The sequence below is a fragment of the Ixodes scapularis genome, unplaced genomic scaffold (assembly GCF_016920785.2).
Source record: "Ixodes scapularis isolate PalLabHiFi unplaced genomic scaffold, ASM1692078v2 PGA_scaffold11__112_contigs__length_91849675, whole genome shotgun sequence".
Classification (NCBI taxonomy): domain Eukaryota; kingdom Metazoa; phylum Arthropoda; class Arachnida; order Ixodida; family Ixodidae; genus Ixodes; species Ixodes scapularis.
The window spans coordinates 58,387,013-58,407,853 of record NW_024609837.1 but is presented as its reverse complement, the minus strand read 5'-3'; the positions used below and the strand labels follow the sequence as shown (position 1 = coordinate 58,407,853).

At 45.9% G+C, this 20,841-nt stretch overlaps 1 protein-coding gene across 2 annotated transcripts; it reads left to right on the top strand.

Moving 5' to 3' along the window:
• Nucleotides 1–990: 990 nt before the first annotated feature.
• On the top strand, nt 991–19,074 carry LOC8023081 (mortality factor 4-like protein 1). Of its 2 annotated transcripts, XM_029966751.4 has the most exons (13): nt 991–1,065; nt 1,689–1,735; nt 1,817–1,884; nt 4,231–4,317; nt 6,392–6,421; nt 8,611–8,705; nt 9,303–9,424; nt 10,673–10,774; nt 11,324–11,415; nt 11,735–11,837; nt 12,376–12,445; nt 14,237–14,321; nt 18,494–19,074. In XM_029966751.4, the coding sequence occupies exons 1-13, from the start codon at nt 1,038–1,040 to the stop codon at nt 18,573–18,575; spliced, it is 1,011 nt and encodes a 336-aa protein (XP_029822611.1). In that variant the 5' UTR covers nt 991–1,037; the 3' UTR covers nt 18,576–19,074. The 2 variants fall into 2 exon arrangements, with proteins under 2 accessions (XP_029822611.1, XP_029822623.1); XM_029966763.3 differs by lacking the exon at nt 6,392–6,421 and having other exon boundaries at nt 1,008–1,065.
• Nucleotides 19,075–20,841: the final 1,767 nt, after the last annotated feature.

Below are 20,841 nucleotides of genomic sequence, written 5' to 3'. Positions count from 1 at the left end.
CACAGTGGTGCAATAATGCTGATGTGTGCGATGTTTGGTTGCTGCAGCAGAACTAAGTCCTTCGCAAAGGAGAGTAGCACAATGCCAAATATAAGGCTGCATTGTTTTCTAGAAGTTATAAACTGACAGTTTGAGCGCACAAAGCTGCTGTCCGAGAAACACCGGACACCTTGCTCGCATACACCGGAAGGATTTGAAGAACTTCGACAACGACCATATCTGTGGTCGTTGCTTCATTACTGGTAAGGAATGCATGTGTCATCTGTAATACATGGATTGCTGAAACCTTACGTTTGTACTCTGTGTGCTTGGCCACACCGGCCAAGGCAGCTTTATACAGTGTCTGGTAGTGTCATGCTGCAGGGACTGACAAAACCCCCTACTAGATTACGAACAGTTCAGTACCTCGTAATGGCGGCCGTGACGTGACGTCACGTGAAAACTATGTATAAACTGGGAGGGGCTTCCCTTTACCTATCTCGGCTGGTGTCACACGCGTGCACCCACGCATGGAAGTATTTAGCAGGCTTGCAAGACCCCTATAATCACAATGTAGCGCAAAGACAACACAGGAAGGAGACAGAGATAGGAAAAAACAAAACCACGCACGCTCGCACACCTCCCATACAAGTGCAGACACATGGCGGCGGCCATTGCCTTCTCTAACTACCGTATAATTATTACTCTATTTGTAAGCATCAATTTGCACCGTGCACGTATTTTCGCCCATTGGGAGAGTTACTAGCGTTACTAGGGTGACAGTAGGGTTGGTAGAGTCAGTAGAGAGTAGAGTGCGCAGCTTGCGCAGTGTGGCTCTGGAGTGGTAGAGTCAGCGGCCGTGTTTCAAAATTTACTCGATCTTACTCCAGGGTAACAGTTTTGAACCTTGGAGTTTCAAAAACTACCCGCGTCCAGCGTTCTTCAATCTGTGTTGTCACGTGACACCACCCGCCGGAGTAACTCGGGTCCCTTTGAGTAAGGTTTGGAACACAGCCAGTAGAGTTCGTAGCGTTCGTAGAGTCGACATAGTAAACAACATGGCGCCGAAGGCGAGGTTTCAAGACGGTAAGCGGCCAAATTTCGTTAATATTTGGCGATAAAGGTCGCTTCCCAATATTCTGATCTGTTTGAGAACGGATAAAGGATAGGAGAACTATTCTACGGAACAAGTTATGTTATAAGCAGCGTAGTAGTCTTCGAATAAACAGAATTCGTGGAAGCCGGTTACCTTTGACAATGGTGGAAAAGAAGCCGCGAAACGCCGCCGATATTTCCAGAAGGGTCGTAAAAAATAAATACACAACATCGAATTTAATATTTTTGGACGGCGTAAAAACGGTACGTGATTTACATTTGGTTAAACTTCAACCGCATAATGTAATTCGCGTGCTTTCGATATGAACACCTCCTCCTTCGCACTAAAATGCACTTGTATCTCTTTTTCTTTTTTTTTTTTTTTTTTTTATTCGAAATTCGTGGGAAGTTTATTGCTCGTTTAAAAACAACGCAGAGAGCAGTAATAATCCAGTGAGGTGTCGATATCTGATGGTTGCATACTGAGTTGTGTGATGCACTGGCTTAATGTTATGAGCGTTCCTTGCTTGCGTAGGTTTAGATTAGGTTATCATCTAAACTTCTAAAGTATGATTTATATTTGATTATGTTCGTTACTTATATTCTCTTTGTAGGGGAGAAAGTTCTGTGCTTCCACGGTCCACTGCTCTACGAGGCCAAGGTAACCATCAACCTTGTTATTTAACCTGAGCAATCCTCAGATGCAAACCAAACAAAGACGACCTTTCTTCCTTTAACAAAGTGCATCAAGGCCCAGGTGAAGGATAAGCAAACCAAGTACTTCATTCACTACAGCGGATGGAACAAGAAGTAAGTCGCCCGCTCTTCTTTATGGCAAGAAAAATCTTTGTACATGTTTCTCACGTGACCACCTTTCAAGCTTGCAAAAGCTCGCCATCATATCTGGGTCTAGACCAAAAGTTCTGGATGGTGACCTCTGACATTTAAAGCTGCCTTGGCGGCTCCGAGGCAAAGCACCCGGCTACAGACCCCCAGGTGTCGGGTTTGAATCCCTGCCAAGGTGCCCGCAATTCGGCTGAGGCTTATTGCAAAGAAGCCGCCATGCAACCAAACTTTCGGTTGCACGTCCAAAAATCCCCGGGTAGTTGAAATGAATCCCAAGTCCTCCACCGGGGGATGCGCAGATGTCTATCGTTGATCTGGCACGTAAAGACGTCAAATTTGGCTCGGCTTAAAGGGGCCCTGCAATGACATTTTTACCAATTTTTAATTTGCACCGAACCTGAGCGCACTGAACGTAGTAATTAAACGAAACCTTTCTTTTCTCGAATTTTGCTTTATTTTCAAAGTTATAGGCAAATTAAAATTACAAAAACAAGCAAAAAATATCCTCCTTCATGTCGTCCTTGGTTGCTTGAGTGGACCTGAACTAGAGGAGGGGTAGCGAGCTATGCGAGCGCTCACGGCGGCCGCACTCCGTGTCGACGGCGCGAGAGGGCGCCACTAAAGCATGTTTTGGATAGGCTGAATGCAGCGGGCAGCCAGGGCGGCTCACATTGCATTTGCTGCGCGATTAAACACTAATTCGGCATGACACTTCATTGGCCACAAACGACAGCAAACGCGGGTAATGATCAGTTCAGAATGGGAGCCACTTCGCACTGCCATACCGCGAAACGGCCAAACCACCAAACAAAGCTGCTCGCCGAAGGCCTTCGGAACGCTCGGAGCCGGTCGGATCCTCCAGTCCCTACGACCGCAGTGCCGCCGTGTACATGCAGTACCTTTCCGTTTCGGCGCCTGATCCCACTACTATTTTCTAGTATGCGCTGCCTTTGCCACCGCTTGGTGGCGGGTATGTCGACGGGTCATTTCTTGTTTCCGTACTTTATAAACTGCATTTGTTTTTTTTCTGATCTAAAATACTGAACAAAAACTACTTTTATACATAATTAAAATGGTTCGTGCCACTTATATTTTGTATTTCGACTAAAAAGAAGCTTTTAGCGGCTCTGACCAGTAGTAAGCCCAGGACCAAAGACTTTACATATCGCGCGCTTTCGGTACCGTGGGTCGCCCCCGTCGGTGGAGGAGGTTTCCGCGTTGTTCGGTTAAAATATGATGCACTGATATTTAGTTACTCTCCGTGCCTGCTGGCTTGCCCGAACCCCAAGAGACGTGGAAACCGCAAAAAAAGTAGACGCTTAAATATGATTGCAGGGCCCCTTTAAGGTGCGCGGGGCGTGGCGAGCCCCACGCATCTCATTATCGCTCCGCAGTGAACGAGAGCTCAACACTACACGATGAAAACACCGAAGAACCAATCGCGAAGCGAGAGTGAACATGACACGGGTAGCAGGCCAGAGAAACGCCTAGCTTGTCACAAGCATGGCAATCCTAGGTAATCCTGACTTTGGACTTATGCATTATTTTGCTTTGAGGAAATAGACCCTTTCCGAAATTTTGAAATGATGCATAGATTATGCGCAGCCGCCATTAGTTGGTCTTATCACTTTCGGCGTGAAGCCCGTGATTGGTTCCGAGTTTGCACCGAGTACTGACACAGCACTCGTGTGGAATGCATTTTGACCCATGTACACTCCGAATGCTAACAAAGCGCTCGTGTCCAATGCATGCTCACAGTGCATGACCAACAAATGGCGGCCACACATAATCTATAAATAATTTCGAAATTTTGAAAAGGGTCTATTGTTAGTGGCAAAGGACTTTTCTTTTGGGTTTTTATGGCTTTTCCCTGGTTCGCCACGCAATTTCCAAAGTGCCAGACTTGAGCCAAGGGTGCAGTGTATGAACCGAAGAGCCAGCGGTGAAGCCTAAACCTCGCATTTGTCTTGCAGTTTAGGCCCAAAGTTGCCAGATGAAAACTGAGCCGGAAGTAAAGCAATCACTGGTGCTTGTTTCGCAATTTAGACCCAAAAGATGCCGAATGACAGCCAAACGACCAGCAGTGAAGCCCAACTTTGGCACTTGTTTTGGCAAATTAGGGCCAAGGTGTCCAGACTGGCCAAGGAAGGTCAAATGTGACTCTACCTTGGGGCTTCTCTGGGCTTTTTAAGGCCCAGGAAAAGATCATAGTAGCCATCTGAACTCGTGAAAGTAACCCACCTAAACCTAAAGGAAAGTGTTCCAACCTCGTAACATTTCACACCTTGTTTTCTCTTCTTCTTTTTGCAGTTGGGACGAATGGGTGCCTGAAAGCAGAGTGCTCAAATTCAATGATGTGAACCTTCAGAAGCAGAAGGAACTTGAAAAAGCGCACCTGTGAGTGTCATTCCATGTGTGTCGGGATGATTCCCGTGGGACTGGCACGCCCGAAACGTTGGTGCGGTGTGTCGGGGTGATGCTTGGTTGCAACGTTATTGTGACGTTTGCTCAACATTGTTGTAGAATTACCGTCTTGTTGCCTCACAGCTCCTTCTTAGCTGGTGTCCTGCCGTCACGTTTCCGCCACTTTCGGCTTTTTGCAAGTGATTTGCTTCATTCATCTTGCTTACGTTCCTCTCATTTCATTGAAAGTGACTGTTCATTTCATCTAATTTCACTTGAAGGGACCATGAAATGATATTCTCCTGTCTTGAGAGCATCAAGCTTTGTAAATGTCTTATTTTTCAATGAAATTAGACAGAGCAGCAGATCGACAAACTAATTTGTTGCAAGAACTTTTTTCAGTTGCCGTAGACCACTCCAATGATCACCTTCTGTACACTGCCATCTTCCTTTGCTAGGCTGTGGAGCGCCCAGTGTCTCAGCATTTTTTAGCTGGGTGATGAATGCTGGAAAGGTGTGTAGCAATAAAGCTTTAGCAGTTTTCAATTCAGATTCTGACTTGACAGTTTTAGCTCTTTTGGATAGCACTTCGTCCAGTAGCTGTGTTGTAACGTGCAAAATAGACATCTTATAAAATTTGCAAAACACTCGAGGAAGGAACAAAAGCCAGAAGTGAGGGCTGCAATAATTTTCTCGCGCTCCTTGCTCGAGTTGGCAATGTATCAGACGAAAACCATTTCATGGTCTCTTTTAAACGGGCCGACCGTTGCTCGAATCACACCATCATCCCAGTTAAACTGTATAAGACGCAGTCGTCCCCGGCAGCATGCACCGAAATTTAAAATGGATGCGAACTGACTTCCAATATTTGCAAATTTGGCGATGGTATGTTCTATTTTGTGGAAACACATTTCCATTGCTGAGCCGGGTTTGGACCTATCGAAGTCGTGTATCGGGCTTCTCGGAGAAAAGCAACAGCGTTTGCATCTTGGGCTTGCCGTATTAACTCCATTTTAGGGATTTGATGCTTGCACCGACTGATAGTGAACTGTTTCAGTGCGAAGGTAGCAGCTGGGAATCATGTGGTTCATGTCTTCACGTGCGACCGTCTGATCATTACGTGCCGAGAAGAAAACCGATTCACGTTCTTAGCTTCACGAGCGTGAAGCGCTTTCACAAGTATACCTGTAACGTAGGAACAAATGACAAGCTGCTAGACGCAAGTGCTTAGACAGCGCGAGGTTGGTCTGCCTTCGAGGTATGGTGGCACTGGTTCACTCTGTAGACTGGCAATGCGGAGAGCAAGTCGTCTGCTTGCACAGGAGTTGTGGTGACGTCAGAACGATGCAGAGCTCTGATTGGCTCTGATCAAAGAAAGCTTCCTTGAGGTCTACCTCCATCCTTTATTCAGAACCAATTGGAGCTCGGTGTTCTGACTTTACTACAATCCCTGCAAAAGAAGCGGACAAGCTTGCGCTCCGCATACTGTCGCTATACTGTGACTACAGATGGAGTGTCTCAAACATGCAACAGAAGCTATACACGACGCGTTTCATTACAACGATCGCTCCGAACAAAACGCATATTTGCGGGGTTTGGAACCAGGAACACCGACTGGGTTTTGGAGCCCGAGCTTTTGCTCCTCATGCTGCGAGCTGCGCCGCACTAATGTTGTATCGTGGCACTAAAATTGCACCATGAGCAAACGTGTCGTCTACCGATTTCAACACAGTATTTGATAGGTTCAGACTCTGGATTCGGTTTCACCTAAGACGAACTGCAGACAACGCCGCTAGCCATCGCAGCCAATTCAACGCTGCACGAGCGTCATGTGACCTTGAGGAGGGGTGCGTAGTCGCGCAATACATTCACAGCGTTAAACCGGCTAAAATGGCTTGCAGCGTTTGCCGTGGTCCATTGTAAGGTGAAACGGAGTAGAGCATCACCAGCGAGTTGGGTGCCGCCTGGCGACTGCGTCTTCTCGCGTGATCGCGTGGTTTTCGGAGCCCCCTCTTTCGCGGGATTCTCTCATCTGCCCTGTGTTATGTTCTCGTTCCGTCCGGCTTAGGTCCTCAGCCTCGCAATCGCACTCTGCCCCGTAAGTACCGCCCCTCACCGTTGTGACACCCTTCCCTTGCACCTGCACCCTTGGCACATTCTGATCGTTCTATGGCAGGGGTGTGCTTGCCTGCCTGCCTCCCACCCCCTCTTCCCCCCCTCGGCCCCCCTGCCCCACAATGTCGAAGGGAAAGGCTTTAAATTCGTGAGCCCGGACCTTGTAAAGCTTGGAACGTCCGTGAAATCTATGTCTCTCAGTGCGTTAGCCTTTTTGTTGCTGCAGTCGAGCTTACGCTCTCCTGCAGCAACAAAAAGTGAATCTCTCTGCAACAATGAAAGGCACGGCTGACGCTCCTGCTTTCGCGAAACTGCGTTGTTTTAGACACACCGCCACCACAAACGCCCGGCTTCTGGTGACGAGCCGAGGTGAACGTTTCGGCGTTTTTCCCTCCCGCATTGTTCGGGCTTCGGCCTTTTTTTCTCCGTGCGCTCCCCTGTCGTTATCCCTCTGCATGCCTTCTTATACACTAACAGTCTCAATAAGACTTTGGTTTTCATCGTAATGCTTGTGCTTGTTGCAACATTTCCTCTATTGTAGGCTCACATCAGTCACGACTTGTTCACTAACTGTGTTGCAGTCCTACTTCTGTTCACGTTGAGCTTTTTTTTATTGATTGTGACAGTGTTGCCTGTATTTTATTGCAAGGTTGTTCGTTGTCCTCATCGACATTTGCCATGGTTGGTTGCTGGTGGATTTTCATCTCTCACAGGTATCCAATGAAACTGACCCACTTTAAATAAATCGTGAAAGTTCAGTTTTGCGTGCTACAACGCTCTAATAAACTATGGAGGCATGGTTAGAGGATTAGTCTGTTACCTGGAAGTATCAAAGGGAATAATTGCCTCTATCGACGTTAAGAACGGTCTAAACAAGCTCGCAGTTCGTTCTCTGGGAGGCAGAAGACAGATATTGTTTTCGAGGTGTGCGACATCGCCGGTGAGTTCTCGTATTTCGGGTTTTGCCGGCCAAAATTGAAGTTGGTTATATTTAAACTTTTGGGTGCCCACTATGACCGGACAGGAGTGGGAGGGATAAGGCACACTTTGCTTCTCGCGGACCCTACAAAAGGTCAAAGGGAGGGCTTAAGGAGCAGCCTCTTCTGTTCGACTTTACTCCTTGAAAATTAGCTAGCCACTCAAAATTCTCGCAATAGGAGCTTTTTTTTTTCCCTCTCCCACCCGGGGCCTGCATACCTGCGTAGCACTGCACATGTTTCCTTGCCCGCTGCGGCCGGCACAATAAATAACACCTTTGACCCCCCCCCATTGATTCCCATTGGCCGTTGTTCTTGACATTACACACATTTTGATTGGCAGCCTGGAGAACATCCGTGACGTCACTTCATTGGCTGCTCCAACCGTCAGTGTGTTTGTTCGTCAACCAATCGCAAGTGCTCACTTTCGGAGCGTATACAATAGCCATAAAAAAAATTTCTGTGCTCAGCTTTTGCTCAACCACATGCCGGAATCTTGTCTGGTTTGGACCGCCCTCTAGGCGTCGTAAACAGAATTTTTATATTGGCCGATACGGACTCGAGCGTCTTTTGAGCTCAACTGTAAAGAATGCTGTTTGGGCCGTTGGAGCATGCCATTCTCCGTTTGGAACAAAACGGAGAATGGCAATGGCTCAACTCGGCATCAGTCTACGGGAGAATTCTGGCACCTATTTTTTTTATTGAGGCAAGCTTTTTTTTTTTTGGTCTTTCCACCGCCTAGCTGGACCTTTGTGCAAAGTTACACTGGTTTAGTGTGCAGTACTGACTTGTAAATTTATTTGAAGTGGGTTAGGTTCATTGGGACTACGTTGTATATTTTCATCTTGTTGGATGCATATATTTTTTCCGTATGCTTGTCTTGGTCAGCGTTGTACGAACAGTCGGCTCTTAAATCGCCAGGCTTTTCACTGCAAACTCTGTCATACAGTGCTCATTGTTTGTAAAGGGCCATTGTACGACAAATTTTGCCAACAACCTATTTTAACACATGGCTAAAATGCAGACTCCAGTTTTACTGATGGGGTTACTGTCACTGCATTTAACTTATTTCAATTGGTTTTGATTGAACGGTTGTGACACTAGCCTCATGGGCTCTCTGCTTCTCAAATTGCTTCCGTACAACCAATATCATCGCTATTCGCATCCATGCTCCAACCAAAAAGTTTTGTTTCAGAAAAAACAAGAAAAATAAGGCAGTGAAACCTAAAAAGGAAGCAGAAAAGGAGCGATCGTCGACTCCCTCCCAGGAGAAGCCCCAGAAACAGAAGGGTGTGTCTCCCGAAAAAATTCTGTTTCTTGAATAGGATTACAAGCAGCTGGTCGATTTGCAGTCAAACTTTTTACTGCAAATCGAATATGAATACTATTAAAAATCTGACTGCAAATCGAATTTAAAGGTTTTAAAGAATTTCCTCGCAAATGTTGTGGATATATGCAGTGCAACATTGTTGGCACAAACAAGTGATCGCCGGCTTTCCGTGTCTTTTTGAAATTGGACAGCTTTTAAAAAGTTACTTGTTTGGGTCCCAATTCAGGGCATTAACCCAAGCGGTAAAGTTTGCTGCTCGTGAATACTTTGTCTGAGTAAAACGCAGACAATTGCCGACATCGTCTTTGTGCCAGTGGCGTCGTGCAGCGCGCATGAAGGTGTTGTCTAGAAGTGGGGAAACTTGTAGATAGATTGCTTCGTAGCATTGTTTAGTTTGTACGGAGTGCCAACTCTACGAAAGATTGCGGTTGCCCAGAATAACTCCTAAAAGTGCCGTTACAATCAGAAGAGTCTGCGTGATCAACTGTAGAAGTTTGTTTCCTCACCCTCTCAAAAAACAGTAAAGCAGTCCCACTGTTTTCTTCTCTTTCACGCAGCAGCAGCAAGTGGAACGACGGGCACATCGACTCAATCGACCCCCGCTTCGAGCCAGACCCAAGAAACGGGGACCGAAAGCCACCGGAAAAAACGCAGCCGGCTCGACCCACACGTAGAGTCCGTGAGTTTGTGACGACTACCTCTTCGTTCTAAGCCAAGACAAAACTAATGCGGGAACCAGTGTCGAATAGTTCTCAAGTTTGGGAGACTATGTATTATTTGCTTACATGGAAGTGGGTGTTGCATAATGACGAGTAATCCTTTTGACTTGGGAGGATCAAGAGGTGGTTATTTCGGAAGTGTTTACAAGCTGCGTGGTTCAGTGATATTGTGGTATTTGTCATGTGCACACAGGCTGTCTCAAGAAAAAGAAGGCGGGTTTTGTGTGTAGTTCATGCGCTGTGCAACATAGTTCTTGAAAGATTTGATAGTTACAAGAAACGACAATGTCTTTTGTGTTGGAAGCGTCCTCAGTTTGATAAAGTAATGAATAACTGGTCCTAAATGCACATGCAAGCTCTTAGCAAAAAAAAAAAAAAAAATGGTTAAAGTGCAGGCAAGCTGGTGTGTATCAGTCAGAATGCACAAACCCTGAGACCGGGAAAGAAGCTTGAAGACAAAGTAGAAGGGAAAGAAGGAAGTGTCTGTCTACATTCTTCCGTCCCTTCTATACTTTGTACCTTGAGACACTGTCTGTCCACTTTCTTCTGTCTCTTCTACTTTGTCTTCAAGTTTCTTTCCCAATCTAAGAGTTTAAACATTGTGATTGATACAAGTCTCTTAGTTCACCACATAGAGACAGAAATTAAGAACACTCCACGAAAAGCCTGACTTTCCTTGAGGTGAAGATGAGTATAGTAGATTGAAAATATTTAAAAAAAGGGGGGGGGGGGGGGGGGGGGGGCCTTGAAACAAGCGAGGGATTACTTCTGGACGACTGCGGTGGACATAAAGGCAGAAGCATGGCCTGTTAATTAGCAAACACGTTACCTAGTAGTAGTTAGTAATTAACCTTTTAAATATTCCTCTTAGCCTGCATATTCCAGTCAGATTCATAGCCCATTGTCGAAATAGGCTAGCAATATCTGGATCAGATTATTTAGTGGTGAATTTCGACTTTCTAGTACCCTCTCTTACCTAGCCCGAAGAGAAAGAAAAAAGAAAAAGCAGTGACCCTGTGTTTGAAAGGACAGCAGGGTATGAGATGCTGTTTCTGCAAGCTCGTTACCGAGGCTTTTTTGGTTCTTGGGCATCTTTGGATATTGACAGCTTGGCTTTCTGCTGAATAGCCTTAAGTGTGATTTCATCATTTATTTCATACTCTTTACTGATGCCATTGAAATGATTTCAATGATTGATTGATTTACAGGAAGAGGCCTTCCTCTCGAGGGTAGAGATCAAAGTCCGCATTCCGGATGAGCTCAAGCCGTGGCTCGTCGACGACTGGGACCTAATAACACGCCAGAAGAAGGTGCGCAGCTTTTGTGGCTGTTTTTACTTTGGGTCAGAGTTGTATGGTGTTTTTACCGTACTACCCCATTTTCCAGAACGTAGTCCGTGGGCTTTACGTGTTCTGAAGTTTAAGTCTTCCGCAATGCGATCCGTGCACACTATCCGTTGGTGCGAGCTATGCAGAATTTGTTTTCTCTAGATTGTTCGTTATTGCGAGATGCGACGGACTTTGCTAATAAACGAGGATGTTAATGAGGGTTTATGTACGTTATAAGAATTTTTATATGCAGAATAGGCAGCAATTGTAGGCTATCAATCGAGTGTGGACTATGCTTTAGGTGTAGACTGTGTGCCAGGTGTGGATTATGCAGAAGGTCTGACTTTGCACTACTAGGTGCAGACTATCTTTTTAAAAACTTACTTTTTGCAAACCGAAAACTGTTTCTGCAAACTATACACCAGTGCGGTCTAGAAAATAGAGTTCACAACATGCTATAGCCTGGTAGCATGTGATGACAACTTGACAGCTTTGCTGTACTAGTAATCTGTGCCTTTGCATGTGTTCTAGCTGGTGCAGTTACCGTGCAATGTCACCGTGGACCACATCCTTGCCGATTACGTCAAACAAAAGACTTCTGTCAAAGGCATCTCTTCTAACAAGTGAGTCTTGCCGTGATTATATCTTAACTGGCTTCTGCAGTCAGTGTATTGGATTATCAGTAGACTAGTATACAAGGTGATCATTACCTTGTAGTAGTGGTAGTTCATTGATAAGGTTTTTCTTTCTTAATCGTTACATGCTGAGCAAGGTGGTAAATGGGTATTTTAGGGCTGTTTCAGTGGTACAAAATGATGTTGTCTCTCTGCAGTGTCCTGTTTAACAATGTCAACTGCTTCGGTGGGGTTTGTGTAGTCTGCCACATTGTTCACCCTTATACAGATGAAGTTGTTAAGAAATACTCTGTGTTGTTATTGACAGGGAAAGTGCTGTGATTGAAGTGACTAATGGCCTGAAAGAGTACTTCAATGTGATGCTGGGGAGCCAACTCCTTTACAAGTTTGAAAGGCCCCAGTATGCAGATGTGAGTGCCTCCCTCACCTTCGCGGGAGAGTTATGGTAATGGGCTCTGGCACCCTTATATTCCTTTATTATATAGCGTGTCGGATGCTTCAAAAAGGTTTTATGGTATAACAAAGAAAGCTTGCAACGCAAAACAAGAGGTATTTAGTGTGCAGACTCGCTTCTCAAACTTCCACCCACTTTAACAATCTCAAATGTCACTTTTCAGTAATTGCTATAGTGAAACATATTTTTTTTTTTATGGCTAATGCAACCACACTACAATGCCTATCTCTGATAGTATCAGAATTGGTCCGAAAAACAATATCAATGTCATTGAGTCGCTTAAAAAAATTTTGCGTTTTTTTTTTTTTTATTTATTTTATTTTGCCAAGGTGGCAGTTTTATATTGTTTCCAGTCGTGTGTGATAATAAGAGAAATTAATTTCGGCCTGTTAGGGCTGCTTCAATGTTAGGGGGGCAAAATCGAGTTACAGTACTTGGCATCATAATATTTCTCACGCTTGACTGCGAAAATTTCGTGCTACCCCAACACGCAGGTCCTGAACGAACGCCCAGAAACCCCAATGTCACAGATCTACGGCGCAATCCATCTGCTAAGGCTCTTTGGTGAGACTCGCTGCATCGTTCTGTTTTACTTTGCACTGAAGCACTATATACCGTAATATACCGAGCGGGCGCCTACGCAAAAGATGGATAGAATCACAAAAAAATGACAATGTATGTGCTCAGTAGGTCCGAAAGCAGAAAAGCAGTAGTGGCGCGTGGCAAGGTAGGCCCTCGTTTAATTGAATGGATCTGCGCAGCTGCTTAATTCTTAATCCAGCTGCGCAGATCTCATTGAACTTGCTTTGTGCCATCATTCCTGCTTCGGGCTTTACTGCTTCGCGTTGACGCACGCAATTAAAGCTTCACCACTTCGCACCGGCTTCTTGGAGACGCAGCTAACGCAGAGGAACACCTCACTTAGCTCAACGGGCACTGAAGTTTGCTGGGGTGGGCCCTTGATGTGTCCTTTGCCCATACTTCAAATGTTTCAAAAGCACATTGCGATGTGGATGTGTGCTCAGTATTTTATGGTGAGCGAGATTCCTGCATTACATTTTGTTTGAGCGGAAGCATCAACAGTAAACACAGTTACGTTATCAGTCTTTAAAGGTGCATTAACACGTCAAAAGCTTTTTTTTTTTTTTTATTATCCGAAACGATTGAAAACAATGCTTGGACATTACCCTCACAACCTGAAACTTGAGAATTCAGTATTTGCAAAGGGAAAAAACAATTTCCGATTGCCGAATTTGAAGTTCCCGCGCGATCTGCGCCGGTGCAGTGATGTCATATACTAAGGGCCGGTTCAGACACTTGCGTTTGACTGCGTTGCGTCGAGAACCGAAAACGAGTCACCGGCACATCTGTGCTTCGTATGAAGCGTGGAATCCAATGCAAGGAATCACTGTGGCACGTGATATAAGCAGCAGGGATGTCCTGGTTTCTCGCTGCCGCAATGCAGTCAAACGCAGTCAAACGCAACTCTCTGAACCAGGCTTAAGCGGTCCTGCAACTTGAGTTTCTCTGACGCCTCCGTACCGCCGCCACCCGAAGTCTCGTGTTTGCCAGCGTCCCATGAACAACTGGTTTCCTCTGAGCGTGACGGCTATCGCTGCGAGCAGACGACGATTGTCTTTCGGGTTGGAAGTTCTTTTAGGGCCCTTTCAGCGATTTTGAATTCTTTGAAACGGTGTGAGGTTGAAGAGAATGTGCGATGGACTGTTGTGAGCGATGTGAGGGGCACGTCGCGCCGGTTCTGTGTGAAGGGCTGCCCCGGCGGAGTCACAACCGAAACTACAATGCACAGACACCAAACCCAGTTGTTTTAACCGTTTGACAATTTCCTTTTCGAAAACTGAGAGGTCGTCGCGAACCTAAAAGTGACCACTTCGTCCTATTCCCCGACTCACCGATCATCCTCTACTACATGGGTCGAGCGCTGCCACGTTTTCCGAAGGAGGATAAAAAGCCAGGAGGCGACATCACTCCTGACTCCAATTTTCGGTATTCCAAAAAGAAGGGCCGTAGTGCGTTCGCAATTGCATGAGAAAACATGTTTTACGAATGCCATTATTAAATGTTATAGAAATGTTGCTTAGAAAGCTTCTAAATTTCGTAATATGTGACGTCACAAATTAAAGAACCTAGGAGGTGAAGAGCGGGAAAGAAACGCGCCAAAAATAACAAGGCGCGCACATGCATGAAAAAAATGTTTTTTTACATTGACATATTTTTTCCGTGTCTATGACTACTACTTGTATCGTTTTAGACAACAAAATACAAAATACGACCTTTGGTGTGTCAATGCCCCTTTAACTGTTTTTTTTTTTTTCTTTCCGTTTTGGTTTTCAGTAAAGCTGGGCAGCATGCTTGCCTACACCCCCCTGGACGAGAAGAGCACTCAGCTTCTCTTGAACCACATTCACGACTTCCTCAAGTGAGCCTTGACGTCTTTGTTCCATCCTTGGGTGCCGTAAAGTCACCGGATAGGTTGCAGAGTACCGACACCTACCTTTCTTGAGCAGTGCACCGCCATATTGGGTCCATTTTCCAGCATAGTTTGTTTATGGCCTCTCTACTCAGAGTGAGCCAATCCAAACTCGCAGTGACAGGCTGTTTTATAAACACAATTCCTTGTACGCAGACTTCCTTCACGCCTGCATTTGATTGCTGTATCCAAGCACCAATCATTCTTCATTGACCTCTAGCAACAAAGTTTATAATCTTTTTGCATTTTTGTTTTTAAACAAAAGAATGTTTTTTGATAAGGTCATTGAAGTGGATTTTGGGGGTGTGTATTTATGGTGATAACTCAATCTACGGGCTCTAAGCATCCTCGAAAACCCAAATTTACGCTCATTGGCTGCAAGTTTGTGACATTGGGGGGGCGCTGTCAGACGGAGTTTTCAAGCACTAATTTCTGTATCACTTCTCCTGCACCCAAGGATTTGACGTTTTTGTCAAAATATAATGCGTACAACGCGCCTAAAAAGAGAAATAATAGTAACGTTAAGAATCTCAACGCAATCAGCTATTTTCATCGGTCAAATTTTATGAATGTAGTGGGGACCTGAGGATGGCCCCCCCCCCCCCCCCCCCCCAAGAGAAAACAGTGCCCCTGTGTTTCTGTCGTTACGAGTTTACGAAGCCGTTTTGCCATCTGGAACTGGTCATTTTTATTGACTAAAGCTAAACAAACAAAATGCCATCAAAAACGAGGTTCTACAAAAAGCACTCGAGTGCCCCTTTAAACGATAAAGAGCTGGGCGAATGACCACACAGGCTCACAGTGCCTCCACTAGATCCTACCACTTGCAACACTGCTTTTTGTTGGTGCTAACAGTATTGAAAAAGAATGTTTGATACCATAAAAAGGAATGAAATATAATTTTCTCTTTTGAGGTTGCTACAGATGAGAGATGTCTACAGTCTGTTGCTCAAGAAGGTAGGGCGAGGGTAAGACGGGTCGGGGACGGGGATGCAGACGGTACGCTAAAGAGAGAAGGTTTCCCCCTCTCTTCTGCAACGTTTTGTCTGCTTCCTCCTCCCCGGCCCGTCTTACCCTCCATCGTCCTACCTTCTTGAGTTGCAATGGGCTACAAGCAGTTGACTGCACGCACAGACCCAGAGACGCCGGCGTCGACGAGAAACTCTTTCGGCGCGACGACGCGTCACCGGAACCTAGGTGCTGCCACACCCCGTTTCACCTTACGGCGAACGGCAGAGGAGGCTACGAGCCGTCGGAAGCCGATCCGAAGCCGTGCAAGCGTCACGTGACCTTTGGGAAGTGCGCAGCAAGGCGTGGGACACACAGTCACGTGATATATGCACAGCTCTGGGCTGATCTAGATATCATCATAACTTGTGGCACGACTGGGTCAAGGACAGGCAGAAGAAAAAACACAGGACAAGTGCTGAACTAGCAACTGATTCTTATTTGATTTATTTGAAGTCCACACTCATCGGATGGCAAGACAAGGTGTACGTACTACAGAAGTCTGGTGTATGCATAGGGTCGAGGGTAGCCCCTGTGCTCAGTAACATCTCTTAGGCAGGATCGATCAAGATCTGGAACCCTGCTTAGAGAGGAACAGAAAAAAGCGTTTAGGTACGTGGGCAATTCGGTGTTCGTTGAGAGGGCCAATTTCCATCAGACGCTTGATGATGTGCTGAAGATTGTGGGATATTGCTAGCTACCAACTAACACAGGTACCGATAGAGTAACCAAAGGGTTATCTCAACAGCGGCGGCGATCTCAAAGGAGCCGTCAAACCTAGTAGCCCGCGGTCCCCATATCTCCGTGGTAATATAGACGACGTTTAGGGCTACGTTACCGCGGGTCAGTTCGATTAATTACCTTCATCGGTGCCAATGATCGTCTACCTTGTCTCACTCTCTCGAATATAGCGGAAGAGAAGACACACATACCAGAGTAAGGACAGAGTCCGAGAGCATTTATTACAACACTCTTAATATGAACTACAATGTCCCCATCCAAAATGCCCCCCGCGCCGACAAGGTAAGAAAAGGTCCTTACCTGCCAGACGTGGAGTTCCGGAGAGCCAAGATGGGGAAAGCGTCGGAGAAGTCGCCGACACACGTCCTATCTCTTTCGCGGTCACCCGGACGAGTCCCTTTCCTGAAAGCGGGAAAATAAGAGGTGAAACCTCCTCGCCTGTCAGCAGTGGTTCGCATCCGAGCAGGGGGACGGAAAGAGGTCCCCCCGGGAGAGAGTGAGAGGAGGGCCCCCCAAGCCAGGCGGCCCTCCGCCTCACGAACAGGTCGGAGCTCACGGCAAAGGAGGCCGAGTGTTCCGACCCGCGGCCGTTATCACAGCCATCGGGGAAGGGAGACCAGAGGAATCCTCACAAGATGTTCATGGAAAAAGGGCTAGGACTTTGATTCACCTATGAAGCTCCAAAAAAGAACCTTATTCGGTTCTTAGATCTCGTCAAAGTTGGGGGCGATCATGTCTGCTGGTCTTACAGTCCCAGATCAGCGAAGGGTCTTCTCAACTTTCAATCAGACCACTCCAAACTCGTCAAACGAGGCATTGCTTTTTTCTGTCTGAGGACTGCTTTAGCAAGCACATGCATCCACAAATTGAATTCCAGCTTCAGGATTAGGAATATGCTAATTCGGTCATCTCTTGAGCTTGCGAAAAAATGGTAGAACACTTTGAGACAGGTTCAAGGATCGAGCAACATGACCTCGAGCAGAAAGAGAAGAAGAAAGCTTCAGTCATACTGCCGCGCGCCAAGTAGGCAGCGCGGCCGTGGCCTAACGGTTATCGCGCTTGCCTCCCACGCGAAAAGCCAGGGTTCGATTGCCGGGAGTCACGCGTCCTTTTGTTTATTCCTGCAATTTAGTTTTCTGCTACGTGTTGGCTTGTTCGAGGTCCGAATAATTCTACGCGTCGAACATTCTACGCCGATTATTCCAGAAGCTCACGCATGTACATAAGGAGCCCCGCGTGGCGAGCCGGAGTCAGTTTTCGCCTCAGCGTTCGATCGTGCTGCTTCGCCGCCTTTGACGCCCGCGACGCTCTGTTATTATCTTTCTTTTTCCTTTTATTTTCGGGCACAAGTTCGCCCCATTAACCATTCAGTTTACTCGGTCATTCACCGCCTCGTCACTTGTCATCCGTGACAATACCGTACACCCACCGCCTTTCCGACGAGTCAAAAAAGTTGCCTCAAAAAACGATGTGAATGCGGTTTTTTCCACTCGTCGCAAGCTCAGCTCAGTATGCTATGCGGTCAACTAACGCGCGAGAAAAGACGCTCCAACGTCTCACAGTGGGCGCGGCGTCAAACACGGAATGCAGTTTGTCGCCTGCGTAGGAAGCGTGGTGTTCAAGATTCTGTTTTCCTGCGGGCATGCGTATGTAGGACAGACTGGGCGTTGCCTTAGTATACGAACATGAGAACACCACAGTTCTTTGAAAGGAATTGCTTACTCACCTTGCGATGCATTGCCGGGGTTCCAGATGCCAACTCCTTTTCCCCAACACGACAGTTACGTTGTGACACAAGGACAAACTACCCTGAGAAATGATGGAGACATAATACACAAAATGGATCTTCATGTGTGAGCCAGCCAACAGCGACTTTGACGAGCTGCGAGATCAGCTTTTTGGATCATGGATAACTCGGCCAGTTTTGTGTAAACTGAAAGAAGCGCCAGGGTTGCGGAAGGGCATGCCTGCACGAGCAGCAGCAGCATCATATGTATTTTTTCATTTCAATAGAATCAGTTGCTAGTTCAGTGCTTGTCCTGTGTTTTCTCCTCTATCTATCCTTGTCTCAGTTGCGCTGCAAGTTATGATGAACTCTTACCTATTTGCCCAATAGTCCATTTTGATCTGGATATTTCATAGTGCCTGTTGCAGTCAATCAAAAAGCGAAAGAGCGTGAAATTCAGACTGGGTCTGAAATTATGTGACCCGAAATGGCGGTAGCTCTGCCAGTCTCTACAAAACAGAAATGAAAAGAATGTTGACAAGGAGGAAAGGGATATGGTGCTCTGAAAACCTATGTGGTGACTCTAGCTGGGACGTCTCGCGAAACCGACACCCGCAACGCACTGTCTGTTTTCTCCTTCCAACAGGTACATGGCACGGAACTCCCAACTCTTCAGTCTCAGTGACTACTCTGTTGCGCCCCCAGACTATCAACGAAAAGCCATCTAGGCGACGGCGCATTTAGGACGTGGCACAACCAACGTTTTAGATACCACGTAAAATGCAGGTGACCGTACCCTGCAGATTACCGGTTGTGCGAGCTAACTGAGAAAATGCGGCTGTCGCCTCGACCATTCCCACATCATTTAGGCAGGCTTCAACCCGTAAGGGGTAGACGCCATTTCCGACAGATCTCGAAACGTTTGCCCCGCAATTTCTGTAAGCTTTCTGTCGAAATTTATTTTCAGTGTAGAGTTGTGCAGATTCGCACATCCGAAAAAATAGATTGTGCTATAGTGAAAGCATTTGAAAAAGCTGGGTTAAGTCAAAGAAAAAAAAAGTTGAGTGAGACCACCTTTTTTTCTTCTTTTTGGTCATTGGGGTGACGATGTTGTGTGGTAATTTTTTCGTAGGACCTTTTTGAATGAACAACTGAATGTGGATGGTGACTCTGAGTTTCGACTGTACATGTGTTGGACAGTATGTAATAAAAGGAAATCCTTTTGTATTTTGTATAATTTTGATTTCATCTCAGACGTCAACTTCATTAAGGTTGGACTACGGTACTGTAGAATAATTGAAAAAAATAGAGGGACACCAAGGTGAATTTCAACATTCTCTTTTTATGGCGCAAACTCGATCTACCCACCTGAAATATAACAAAAAAACGTTTTTATAATTGCACACGGCCTTTTTCGCCCTTAAAATCTCGACCAAACACCAAGACATGTTTTAGATACCTCAGAAGAAGGGGCATGTTGCGGTGTTTGATCGCGTTTTTAAGGGCCAAAAAGGCCACACGAAATAGTAGTTTTCAGTTTTGTATTATACCTAGGGTGCATAGATCGAGTTTGTGCCATAAAAAGACAATCTCTAAATCAACTTTAGTGCCCCTTTTAAGTTAATTTCAGCTTTCAAATTGCATATTTGTAAAATTGTGTTAAAATTGTATAACCTCAAAAATTGCAGGATTGCAGCATGATTATTTCAACTAAAAGTAACGAAGCCAGCGAGCTGGTATACGATTGTGGTGGAAGCCCAAACCTTGGGGAACTAACTAAACAGATGGACAAACACACATTTTAATTGCAGCTGAATGTTGAATAAGATATACACACTAGGTCAAATAGCTGTGAAGCACCAAGATAGCCCCCCAAGAAAAGACAGAACCTAACCCACCATATTTTTCCCAGGCTCTGGAGTTTCTTTTAAAGGGGCGAAGCCACGACTTGTGCACTTTGCGCAATTAATGCTTAGAGCGGATCCCTGACTTATAATGACCTGTGAAACACCGCTTCTTTTTTCACCACATGCAATGGAAGTTGCAGAAAAAAATAAAGAAAAATGAGCAGCGTTCACCCCCTCAACTCGGAGCCAGAACAAGCGACCACGTGATCTGGAGCCGATTATATCATTGCCACGTGCTGGGGTTGGCAAAGCACAGGACACGCGCTGAGTTCTAGACATTGTTATGGTTCGGCTATTCTCGTCATTGCAGCGAATGGACACTGGCCACTACACGAATGCTTCTCGAGCTATTGATTATCACAACCCCAAATCGAGTGACCACGCAATGCTAGGGTCCAATCTATGAGTGGCATTCAAATATCGTCACTGGGCGGTAGTGCAAGCGCCCAGCTATGTCATCAAGTTTTGCAAAGGAGAGGTTAAATGAAAACGCTCGCTTTTTTCCTTGAAATTACACAGCAACAAAGAAGCTTTTTGGCCAGTGGCGTTGCATGCAAGTATCCTTGAGTCGCATTAGTGCCAGTAAGCTCGTGTAAAGTGAAAAAAACATTCCAATTGAATATTGTTGCACTGCCCCTTTAAGAAGTGGAAAAATCTCAGCCATTTCGAACAGCTTGTTTTTCTCGATTTTTGTTAAACAATCATAAGATAGAATAATAGCAATGTAACACCTAAAACTGTGGTGTGAAAACAAAACAAAAAACCTTTAGGTCGAAAAAAACGACAACAGTAGGAGAATGTATATAAAGTCTTTTTCTTCAACTAGAACTTCGTGATTTTTTTATGTGCCAGTCTCAGGTGTTAGATTACGATTATCACCAGCTGACCTGCGCTCTGTCATTTCATAAGGTAGAGCTTCTTTGTGTCGTGGTTGGCGAGAGCGGCACTGTTCAATCCTCGGCTGACGGTGCAATGGGAGCTACATGCCACCAGACCAATCGGCCGCCTCCCTTTCACCACCTGATCCTGCCCTCTGCACGTGGGTTCGGGCAGGAGGTGTGATCACGTGGGCAAGCGGTCACTTGTC